Source organism: Mobula birostris, chromosome 26 (assembly GCF_030028105.1).
Source record: "Mobula birostris isolate sMobBir1 chromosome 26, sMobBir1.hap1, whole genome shotgun sequence".
In the NCBI taxonomy this organism is placed as follows: domain Eukaryota; kingdom Metazoa; phylum Chordata; class Chondrichthyes; order Myliobatiformes; family Myliobatidae; genus Mobula; species Mobula birostris.
In genome coordinates this window covers 15,831,040-15,843,765 of record NC_092395.1, presented here as the reverse complement: position 1 = coordinate 15,843,765, position 12,726 = coordinate 15,831,040, and the positions used below count along the sequence as shown (strand labels likewise).

At 44.2% G+C, this 12,726-nt stretch overlaps 1 protein-coding gene across 4 annotated transcripts in view; it reads right to left on the bottom strand.

Moving 5' to 3' along the window:
* The window catches only part of LOC140188100 (transducin-like enhancer protein 4), a 196,995-nt gene that overhangs the window by 148,621 nt on the left and 35,648 nt on the right, over window positions 1-12,726 (bottom strand). For 2 of the 4 annotated variants that reach the window (XM_072244055.1, XM_072244056.1), the window contains exon 4: window positions 11,774-11,818. The exons of 1 other annotated variant lie outside the window; for it this stretch is intronic. In XM_072244055.1, the coding sequence (XP_072100156.1) occupies window positions 11,774-11,818 (45 nt within the window). Of the gene's footprint in view, window positions 1-5,281; window positions 5,330-11,773; window positions 11,819-12,726 lie in introns of those variants that run through there. One more of the 4 variants, XM_072244058.1, reaches the window with a different exon arrangement.

Here is a 12,726-nt window from a genome sequence, read left to right as displayed (position 1 = left end):
TTCCCTTGAAGTTCATCTGGAACAAACTGGCTCTATCTCAGGAGTATTGGTCCTCTTCCTTGGAGCCATTCATCTGCACAAAGCACTTCCTGCAATGGGGCCTCTCCTCTCCATGACATCCTGTGGCATATTCCCTCCTGTCTCGCTCTGCATCTCCCACCAAACCAGGCTACTCCACTCTCTCTGGAACTGTCTTCAGATCCCACCATCCTGACTGGTTGACACAACATTCCCCAAGTTGAACAGCAGGGCTTCTTAATATTAGCAGAAACAAAAACACTCTACCAGCAGGACACACTGTTCCTGCAGGTGGAGCTTAGCAGGGATAATGGCGCCTAACAGCAACTCCTTTGCATCTTCGGAAACAGCTCTATTTCCACCTTTAATATCTTTATTTTTCCCTTTCAGGGTTCTTTTGACGACCTTGACCTGGAGTTACAAGTAGGCTTCGGTTCTTTGCGGGAATGGAACCCTTTCTCAGGGTTCCACAACTGGCCGCTATTCGACATGCCAAGGGTCTGGCCTGCGTCTCGATCGTGTTCAGAAGCCTAAGATCTTGGGGCTCTGGAGATGGGCGGATCAAGGGTCGGTGTCACAGCAGGAGACTCGTGTGTCATCGGGGAGGCCGGAAAATCTTTCGCTGTGGGCCCGTAGACCCGAGGTCTTTGCGATCTTCGGAAAAAATGACAAAACGGACTTTTAACATCGCAAACCAGCGGGTTATGTCTCCTGCTCACTGTGAAAGTGGGGGGGCGGGGGGGGGAAACGACACACCTCCCTCTCCTGGGAGAGAGAGAACCTGTGGGTTGTCGAATGTCAGATGAAATGTGAAGCCTTTGGAGTAACTTTAGTCTGTCTTTGCTATCGCTTAGCTCACGCTTGTGCTTGGTAGCGAGTGCGCTTTTTGTTTTGCTGATGGGGGGGGAGGAGGAAGGGGGGATTGTTACTCTCTGCCGCTTACTTCGGGGTTCTCACCTTTAGCTGTTGTTCATTCTTTGGGGCACTTCTGTTTTGTAGATGTTTGCAAAGAAAAAGCATTTCAGGATGTATCTTGTATACATTTCTGGCATTAAATTTGACCTTTGAAATGAAATACTGACAGCATAGCAATAGAAATCTTAACTAGGGTATACACATGCATTTCCCCTTTCAAAAAAAGGGGGAAAGCAGAGACCAAGGGGGAAGGGGGAAATTGTGCATTAGCAAGTCTAGGTGAGCACATGGTCGAAGAGTCGGAGGGCAGCAGAGATCACAAAAGGGGGAGCAGTGACAGAAGATTTGAATTTCTTCCAGGTAGGCATCCCTTGAAGAGACTTTGCAGTGGAGCAGCAAATCAAACATGAGAAATTCTGCAGATGTTGGAAATCCAGAACAACACACAGAAAATGGTGGAGAAACTCAGCAGACCAGGCAGAATCTATGAAAAACATTTGGGCCAAGACCCTTCATAAGGACTGGAAAGGAGTAAGGAATGGAGTCAGATTAAGGTTGGGAGAGGGGAGGAGGAAGTACAAAGGTGTCCATGGCAGTCTAGCAGAGACCAACATGGGGAAAAACAATTGTGCATTTCTGTGGGTTCCAAGACACAGGAGGAGCTTTTCCAAAGATACATCATAACCAATCATAAAATTTCAAAGCAGATGACTTGAATTGGCAAATTGGTTTATCGTCACATGTACCTCTATAGTACATGCTACACATAGTTTCAATACAGCAGTCCACTGAATTGGTCATGGGTAGAACACAAAATGCAAAATAAAATGTTACAGTTACAGAGAGGATGCAGTGCTGGCAGACAATAAGGTGCAGTTATAACAAGGTCGATTGTGAGGCCAAGAGCCTCACTATACTTGCTGACTCTTAGATCAACACAGAATAGCAAAGAAAATTACTTTAGTGAAAATTAACCATCATAATTCTGGTTCTTTAAGAAGAACTCTACCCATGAAATTAGATCAGTTACAACACAAATTGCTCAGATCCACATTTCCCCAGTTAAACTTAGTCTCATTTTATCCCCTCATTGTATAATCGTATATTTTTAAGCACTTTTCTTTTAAGGTTGACAGAGGGTTCTTTTAAATTTTTAATGGTATTTTTATCAATTACTAACAGTGTCAATCATTAAACATACACTGCATGTAAAAGCTATTTTATCCCTGTGTGCCTGACTATTGGGGCAATATTAATTATGTTAAGAAGAATCTCATCTTCTCAGCAAGCTATCAGCAGACCCATTGAGCTAGATGTGATGAGAAAAAGGATGCCAGAGAAGAAAAGGCCCACGAGGAGTATTAAGGGAGGCCAAGCCCCTAGACCATGCTCGACTCTGGCTTTCCTCCACTGTCGTACGGATCCCTCCACACTGAAATCACCCACACATCCCAATTCCCATTCCAGTTCAACTAACAAATCAGTTCCAGCATCAGGATTGGACTCTGGGGAGCTCTTGTATCCCCCACTCCCAGCAAGTTCCATCTACAGAGATTGGCAGCAGGCCAACTCCTCTTTCAACACAAGGGTACAAACGAGTGGAAAGACACTTGGGAGACAAATGCACCAAATATTTGTGGTTTGTTGAAGTGCAAATTAAGTAAATGTGTTTCAGCAAATATTAATCGTGGGATACCAGTAACTTATAGGGTGGCGCGGTAACGTAGTGGTCAGTGCAGTGCTTTACAGTACCAGTAACCCCAGTTCAATTCCCGCTGCTGCCTACAAGGAGTTTGTACATTCTCCCTGTGACCACGTGGATTTCCTCTGGTGTCCTCCCGCAGTCCAAAGATGTACCGAAGAGCAAGTTAATTAGTCATTGTAAATTGTTCTGTAATTAGGCTAGGATTAAATCAGGGGTTACTGGGTGCAGCAGGTCAAAGGCCCAGAAGGGCCTACTCCACACTGCATCTCATTAAATTAAAACATGGTATTTCAAGTGCAGAGTCAAATGTACACCTGATCACAGATCTGCAACTTCACACAAGACAAAAAACCTCAGAGGTGACAGTTGCTGCAAACCAAAAGCCTGATTGCCACAATCAGATATTTCTGATGTGACACATAACTTAGAGGATAGCAGAAGATAAGACTGGCCACTGTCTTTCAAATGGTTAGCACTTCCCATATTAGCTAGGGTTGCAAACATTTTGCATGCAAATGTGCAATGTGCAAAAGAATTCAACTCCCTTCCTGTCCCCAATAAAGCTTCAATTATTAAGACTGCACAGTTAAGAGCTCATACCAGCTTCATGGTTCATTTGAGGTTCTGATGGCCCCTTAAAAATCATAATTTAAGGACTTTAAAGGCTGCATTAAATTACCACTGCAGCTTAAATGATACAATAGGGAGTATTAAAGTACCGCAAGTGTTCATAACAATTACCATTAAAAAGGAGTTTACTAACATGCAGTACTAAAACAATGAATAATTAAGTTGTCATACAAAATAGCTGGTGTTCACTCAAGAGGCAGAGTTTCAATAGAATTATAGAACACGCACCACATGAGGCAACTGCTCAGCCCAGCAAGTCTGCACCAGCCAGTTAGTCTCACGCTTCTGCTAATTCCCTGCAGATCTCCAATTTTTTTTTATATTTCGAAAGTGCCTGATGAATTTTAAGACTCCTTTCGCTATCCACCAGCAAATGAATTTCAAATCAATATATTCACTAGATGAACCATCTTCCTCATGTTTATTAGCTATCCCACTAAATCTGTGCTCCCATTGTTTTCTTTGTTTTTCTCTATTTTACATCCTCACACAATCTCAAAGTTCAAAGTAAATTTACTATCAAAGTGCATGAGATTTATTTTCTAACAGGCGTTCACAGAAGAAATACAATAGAATCAATTGTCAGTCATTGTGTGTAGTTTTCAAACTAATGTGCAAAAGACAACTGTGCGGATACAAGTTAATTATTTTACATTTGTGAAAGTTGATAATGTTCAAGTAATCTCCCTCTCAGTCTCTCCTGCTCCAAGATAAACAGCACCAAATTGCTGAATCTTTCCACTCAACCATAACTCTTCATTTAAATGGATCCAACATTTGACAAAGGTATCAACTACTATTACAGAGTTATCCCCCCCCCCCAAAGTACTATCCATTGGCAAGTCAATCTTGCCATTTCAGATCAACCAACAGATGACAACTTCTGCCTTTATTTCTTAATCTAGTCCCGTTTCATCACTATGACACAAGTCTTGAACTTACACACGCCTGTTACAACAAATATTCCAGGAATGTTACTTCCCTCCTTTCTGATTAAGTCAATTGACGTAGATGATGCAGGATTACAAGCTCTCGCAAACAAGAGAGCCTCTGTGAACAGTGACTGCTTTTGTGACATTAATTGAGAATTATTGCCTAGAGCTCTTGTCAAACAGTCTCATGGAATCTCGCACACGCATGCATCATGGGCACAACCTCCCCGCCATCGGGGAAGTCATCAATAGGCCGTCCTTCAAGGTGGCGGCTACATCATTAAGGATGTTCACCAACCAGGACATGCCCTCTTCTCATTGCTACCACAGGGAGGAGGTGCATGCAGAGGCCACGAAGAGCATCAGAATCTGGTTTATTATCACCAGCATGTGTCATGAAATTTGTTAACTTAGCAGCAGTTCAATAAATACAGAAAACATAATAAGTAAATCAGTTACAGTATACATACACTGAATATATTAAAAAAGTTCAAAAAACAAATATATATTTAAAAAAGTGAGGTAGTGTTCATGGGTTCAACATCTACTTAGCAATTCAGTAACAGCTTCTTCCCTTCTGTCATCCGATTCCTGAGTGTGTGCTTTCAGGCTTCTGCACCTCCTACCTGAAGGTAACAGTGAGAAAAGGGCATGCCCTGGGTGCTGGAGGTCCTTAATAATGGACACCGCCTTTCTGCGACACTGATCCTCGACAAGATGCCCTGGGTACTTTGTAGGCTAGTACCCAAGATAGATCTAGCTAAATTTACAACTGTTTGCAGCTTCTTTCAGTCCTGTGCAGTAGCCCCCCCCCCCACCCTCCCCAATACCAGACAGTGATGCAACCTGTCAGAGTGCTTTCCACAGTACATCTATAGAGGTTTTTGAGTGTATTTGTTGACATACCAAATCTCTTCAAACTCCTAATGAAGTATAGCCACTAGCTTGCCTTCTTTATAACTACATCGATATGTTGAGACCAGGTTTGATCCTCAGGGATCTTGACAGCCAGGAACTTGAAGCTGCTCGCTCTCTCCACTTCTGATCCCTCTGAGGATTGGTATGTGTTCCTTTGTCTTACCCTTCCTGAAGTTCACCATCAACTCTTTCGTCTTACTGACGCTGAGTGCCAGGTTGTTGCTCGACACCACTCCACTAGTTGGCATATCTCGCTCCTGTACACCCCCTTGTCACCACCAGAGGCTCCACCAACAATGATTGTATCATCAGCAAGTTTATAGATGGTATTTGAGCTATGCCTAGCCACACAGTTATGGGTATAGAGAGTAGAGCAGTGAGCTAAGCACACACACCCGAGGTGCGCTAGTGTTTTTGTCAGCAAGGAGGAAATGTCATCACCAATCCGTACAGATTGTGGTCTTCTGGCTAAGAAGCTGAGAATCCAATTGCAGAGGGAGGTAGAGAGGCGTAGGTGTTTTTGTTGTCCAGGTGATCTAAAGCCATGTGAAGAGCCATTGAGATTGTATCTGCCGTTGACCTCTTGTGGGATGTTCCCTTTTGAACATTTGGCATTTGCATTTACCCTGTACCATTCAAGTACTGATTAGTGCCTGAAATTGAGATGTTCTCAAGACCAGGGGTCCCCAGCCTTTTTTGCACTGCGGACCGGTTTAATATTGACAATATTCTTGCGGACCGGCCAACACCGGGGGGGGGGGGGGGGGGGGGGGGGGAGATACGGTTGCCAACGGACAAGGGTAGCAGTCAAATACGTTGTGTTTACTCGGAGAAAGACTACCATGACCATGAAGCCTTGCGCGGACACCAGTGCGCATGTGTGTACCTGCCGATTTTTTCCCCTACGAATCGTTTTTGGCGATTCTGTTCGGGGGGAGGGGGGGTGTTAATCGCGACTGGAATATAGGTGATAATTAGCTAAAACACTCAATTTAGTTTCTAAAAGGGTTTATCTAACGGATTTAATATTAAACACACAGCACATATTTTCCTCACATGAATGTAGTGATAAGTCAATTATCAGGGGAGGACAGGGGAGCTTGAAGTAAGTATTGAACGAACTTCCAGTAGAAGTGGTAGAGACAGGTTCGATATTATCATTTAAAGAAAAATTGGATAGGTGTATGGACAAGAAAGGAATGGAGGGTTGTGGGCTGTGTGCAGGTCAGTGGGACTAGGTGAGAGTAATGTTCGTCATGGACTAGAAGGGCAGAAATGGCCTGTTTCTGTGCTGTAATTGTTATATGCTTATACAAGTCAACAGCATTATAACATGTTAAGTAACGTTTGGATATTAAACACACAGCACATACTTTCCCCGTATGAACATAAAGTCATTGCAACACACCAATATCACTGAATCAGTGGGAGCCCTAGGCTTGTTTTCCTGCAACAACACGGTCCTATCGAGGGGTGATGGGAGACAGCGATACTCAAACGAGGTTCCTTATGTCCAGTCCATTCCGCGATTTAGTTTTCGTTGCATTCATTGCAGAGATACGTTGGAAATGGAAGCAACATTTTCAGTGCTTTCGTGGCTATCTCAGGATATTAAGCTTTGACTTTGATCCAGAATGCCGGCAGAGATGTTATGTCAAACATACTTTTCAGCCCGCCGGCATTTGCAAGCTCAAGGAGTTGATCTCCTTCCCGCACTGACCTGGATGACACGCGGGTAATGACCTCACGTGCGTTCAAGCTCCACAGTAGGCGTGACAGGGAATGAGGAAAGGTGCAGCTGACTCACATCGTTTCCTCACGGCCCGGCAGCACATGCTTTGCAGCCCGGTACCGGTCTGCGGCCCGGTGGTTGGGGACCGCTGCTCAAGACTATTTACCTAACTCCAGAATTAACACAAATCTCTAAGTAATTCAAAAGGTTACATAACCCACCTTCAAAAAGCTTACATCACCCATGTGCCCCCACTCACCTGGCTACCACCATCTACTCCTTCCACTCTGTTCCCCACACCCCCACAAACCTCTTATTCTTACTCAGCAGGTCATGAGGCATCTATGGAGGAGAATTTATAAACACACACACTGGACAGGAAGGGAAAAGAAACCACACTTAAGGTGGGGATGGGAGTCCAAATGGCAGGTGACAGTACTGCACAAAATACACAAATTAATTTACAGATATTTTCCAGATACAAATACAATGGACCTTGCAGTTCAAGGGAACCAATTTTCCTTGTGTAAAACTACAAGTTAAACAATGTCTGCAGCTGCTATTTGTACATAATCTGCAAGGTAACCTTTATCGTACAAGTATTTTGCCGACATGCAATTCCACCCCCGCAACGCTCCAGCAAGTTTAATCCACATCTGCAAAACATTACATAAAACAGCCAGTGGTGCAGCAGAATGCCAACAACACTCAGTTTTTTGTTTTAAAAAAAATAGGAAGTTTGATTAACAAGCTTTAAGTGGTTTGCAATGAATCACTGCAGTGTTCTTCAGATGCAACCAAATATTTCAAAAATTGTCAACACACTCATCTCTGTATTAGGAGCTGTCAAGTTCAACTCAAATCAAGACCTATATGAAAACAAGTAACAAGGTCCACATTGAGAAAGGGTACAATACTGACAGATGTCCATGTTGGTCCATGGTCTCCTGTATTGCCATGATGAGGCTATTCTCAGTTTGGAGGAACAACTCTTCATATTCTGTGTAGTTTCCAACCAAACAGCATGAACGTTGACTTCTACAACTTGCAGTAATTTGTTCCCCTCTGCCCTTCTTTTCCATTCCCCATTCTGGCTCCCCTCTAACTCCTTCCCCCCACCTGCCTATCACCACCCTCTGTTTTCCCTTCTCCCTTCCCATTCTCCTGTGGTCAACTCTCCTCTTCTATTAGATTCTTCCTACAGTCCTTTGCCTTTTACACCTCTCACCTCCCAGCTCTTCACTTCTTCCCCCTCTCCCACCCACCTTCCCCCACTCACCTGGCTTCACCTATCACCTGCCAGCATGTATTGCTTCCCCAGCCCCCCCACCCTCCTTTCCAGTCCTGAGAAAGAGTCTCGATCCAAGGCATAGATTGTTTACTCCTCCCCATAGATACTGCCCAATCTGCTGAGTTCCTCCAGCATTTTGTGCATTACTGACATGGGTGTTATTCTGTGGAAATGAAAAGCTGCAACGGGTACCATATGTTCCAAGCCATTTTTCAAACAGCGAGCAAGTGGGTCTCGGCCTGAAACATCAACTTTTTTTCCGCTCCAAAGATGCTGCCTGGCATGTCAAATATACTTGCACTTACTTTCTAAAAAAAATGGTACATTTTCAGTTGTGTTCCAAACTCACTTCTATTTTGTTTCTGGTTATTACTGGTATAGCTGATTAAATATTATTGGGGCACTATTCTGTGGCTAGTTAACAAACTTTGAGCAGCACACACAAAACTATTCAGGACAGGAAAGGAAAGGAAGAGAAAAGAAGCCAGAATAAGATGGGGGGGGGGGGGGAAGAGAGAGGAGGGAGATGGGAAGAAGTGATACAGTACTGCAGAAAAGTCCTAGGCACAAAGAAACAGCTAGGTTGGCAAACAACAGGAATTCTGCAGATGCTGGAAATTCAAGCAACACCCATCAAAGTTGCTGGTGGATGCAGCAGGCCAGGCAGCATCTCTAGGAAGAGGTACAGTCGACGTTTCAGGCCAAGACCCTTCGTCAGGACTAACTGAAGGAAGAGCTAGTAAGAGATTTGAAAGTGGGAGGGGGAGGGGAAGATCCAAAATGATAGGAGAAGACAGGAGGGGGAGGGATGAAGCCAAGAGCTGGACAGGTGATTGGTAAAGGGGATATGAGGGGATCATGGGACAGGAGGTCCGGCGGGGAGAAAGACAAGGACGGGGGGGGGAGAAAAGGTTGGAGGAACAACACCTTATATTCCGCCTGGGTAGTCTCCAACCTGATGGCATGAACATCGACTTCTCTAACTTCCACTAATGCCCCCCCTCCCCCTCATACTCCATCCGTTATTTATTTTTATACACACATTCTTTCTCTCTCTTTTTTCTCCCTCTGTCCTCCTCACTATACCCCTTGCCCATCCTCTGGGGTTCTCCCCCCCCTTGTCTTTCTCCCTCGGCCTCCTGTCCCATGATCCTCTCATATCCCCTTTGCCAATCACCTGTCCAGCTCTTGGCTCCATCCCTCCCCGTCTTCTCCTATCATTTTGGATCTCCCCCTCCCAAATCTCCTACTAACTCTTCCTTCAGTTAGTCCTGACGAAGGGTCTCAGCCTGAAATGTCGACTGTACCTCTTCCTAGAGATGCTGCCTGGCCTGCTGCGTTCACCAGCAACTTTGATGTGTGTTGCTAGGTTGCCAAAGACTCTTACACAGTACTGCATTTGTCAATGTGGAGCAGAGAGCAAGTTTGTAAACCTGGCAGGAGCTAAAGTAGTTGGGAGTGGCAAGCCAGAGGGGTGTGGGACAGGTGGCAAAGTGCCCAGGGCAGGGGGTGGCACAAGTACAGACACACACAGCCCTGCGACACCAGGCAAGGTAATTTGATTCCAACCAATTGGTTTATTGATCATTACAGAATGTCTCTCCGGTCCTTCCCAGTACTCACCCCTCCTTTCTCCTTTTCCCGACCACAACTTCCCCCTTTCCACTCTCAATCAACAATAGAGACCCATATCAGAATCAGGTTTATCACTCACATACGTCATGAATTTTGTTTTGTTAGTGGCAGCAGTACAGTGCAATACAAAATCATTACAGTGCAGTGCAAAAGTCTTAGGCACCTGAGCTATATACATGTGCCCAGGACATTTGGGCAGTACTGCAGGTCAGTGGTCCCCAACCTCCGGGCCGCAGACCGATAACAGGTCGCAAAGCAGGCAGGGGTGCAGTAGTGCTGGGTACGCTCCGGCTACATCTTTAAGAAAAAAAAGCCGAAATAAACAAGCTAATTTAATTAGGTACCGCTCGTTACGGAAATGTCAGCCCCGATCAGAGGTGTTTGCCGATTTCACTTGCTCTATGCAATGTTCACTCCTTTTTCCAGGGCGCTGGAGCCTTTAGCTGTTCCAGTGTTTGGTCAACCTAAACGCCAGCCCAGACAGGTTGAAAAGACAGGGCTGTCAAGATCGAGGTGACATGTTGAATCTACACAAACTTCTTATAAAGTATAGGCACTGCCGTGCTTTCTTTGTAATGACAGTTATGTGCTGGTCCCAGGACAGATCCTCTGACACTTCTCAGAGAGAAAAACGTCGATCCTTAATGCTGAAGAATTTAAAGTTATTGACCCTCTCCACCTCAGTTCCTCTGATGAAGACTGGTTTCTGGGTGGCACCTAATTAATTAGTTTATTTCATTTTTTTTTTCCCCTTAAAGATGTGCTGGGTACGCTCCAGCTACTGCTGCACCCCTGCATGTTTCGCAGCCCGGAGGTTGGGGATCACTGCTGTAGGTGAGACCAGGTGACATGAAGGTGGGTGGCAGAGAGGAGCTTCAGGCAAGTTTGTGTGATCTTGCTGTGCACATAAACCAACACTCCATACTTAACAGTGACTACTTAATATATAAAAAATAAATAAAATTCATTGCCTGGAAATACTTTGATGCAGAAGTTGTGGAAGGCATTAAGAAACGCGAACTATTTCACTTGGCTTCTCCTCATAACTTGGTTCCAGTATTATCACACATAATTCAACAAAATGCAAAAGTCACCATGCTCAAATATTCAGATGAGTTCATCACAATCAAGCAGTAACCTTGGTGAGCGTCTGCCTGTTACATTAGGAATATCTTTGAAATTTGGTTTAATTGATAAATTTGACTTTGAATTTCAGATTTCGTATAATAAACCCAAATATAATGCCTGTAGTCCATCTCGCACACTTTGCAGATAATTTCACCCAATTGTAGAATAGATGAGAGGGTGCAGGGGTATGAAGAGCGAGGGAAGAGGTCACACACCTTGTCACATGACCCTTCCAGCCACACAAGGAAAAAAGGGAGATATCTTGACACCTATCAATTATTGGCCAGTTAGGCAGAGTTCAAAAGGGTACCTGTAAAACTATTACCAGCTTTATCTACAAAATGAACAAAACTTTTCTTATGCAGGGTCGCAACCTGAAATATCGACTATCCCTTTGACCCCAAAATTCCTTCACCACTTTCCATTACACAAAGGAGGAAAGGTGCATCTCAAGCCACATGACCAAAGCAGCCACAATTCAGTCAATGACGAATTTCAACATGTATATAAAAAGGTAACACTTTCACTATCTTCCCCTCAAGTCACAACGGTCTGCTGACTGCAATTTGCTGCCACAGACCTCTCTTCCCCTCGCTCTTCATAACCCCGCGCCCTCCCATCTGTTCTACAATTACCAGAAACGCTGTTTCCTATCATTACAAAAACACAGTTCTTCCAGAATGAATGTGAAACAGCCATCTGCCAATGACTAGGCCTTGCAGGCCAAGGTTTGGAGGAGGAATTGCAAAACCAAATACTGATTTACATTCATACTACCCACGTACTCTTGGTTCCGTGCATGAACTGCAGATGACAGGCAATTATTCCATTCATTAACCTCAAAGGCTTTCATTTACTCTTGTACTTACTTGTTTATGCATCTCAAGATTGAGGCCATATGACATCTCGTAATACTGAAATAAAAACAAAACCACACATTAGCAAAGCAACAAACATTCAAACTAAAAGCCACAAAAGCTGGTTTTAATGCAACATGAGGGGATAATCTACAAATCTTGAACGGAAAGATTTTAAACCATTGGTAAATGTCATTTAATTCAACAAACGTGGCAGGAGCTCAGGAACTAATTCTTCCTTGACAAATTTGCATAACTCTGGTCATCTCCTAGACAGCATTTAAGTTATTTCAGAGTCAGCGTTATTAGCTTAACAAAGACAATGTGTTTGACTTTAGTCTATACCAGAGTCCCAGCAGAGTTGGACAGGTCAAACTAGATGTTGCAGGTTGGAGTCAAATAAGGTCCATCTTCTGCCAAAATCTTCAGATTTAGTTCGCAATGTGTGAAAGCCAGCTTGATTGTGTTGTTAGTAGGTGGCAGCCCTGTGAGGAAGTTCACCAGGCATGGTGGGGAGGGGGGGGGGGCGGATTTAGTTTGTCTTGGGGTCAGCAAGCAGACGGAGAAATTCTGCATGGGAATCAATGTGGAAACATTACCAGAGATCAGGCAGTACTCTCCTGGGCATCAGCTGAGCACTTTCCTCGCAGGCTCTATTAACTGAAGACGTAATCACGGGTAGTGGACACGGGGCCTTCACTTAGGCTTAGAGTGTCAACATCAAATCAGTTTCCTGCTGCAAGATTCTTTACATATTCCGGGCCAGGTCACCAAAGGAAATAAGGTTTCTGATTGGAATGGTCTGATTATTTACTTAGAGATACAGCACAGAATACATCCTTCTGGCCCAACAAGCCACATCGCCAAGCAATCTACCTATTTAACACTAGCCTAATCACGAGACAATTAACCTACTAACTAGTACATCTTTAGAACGTGGGTGGAAAGTGGCACACATGAAGGAA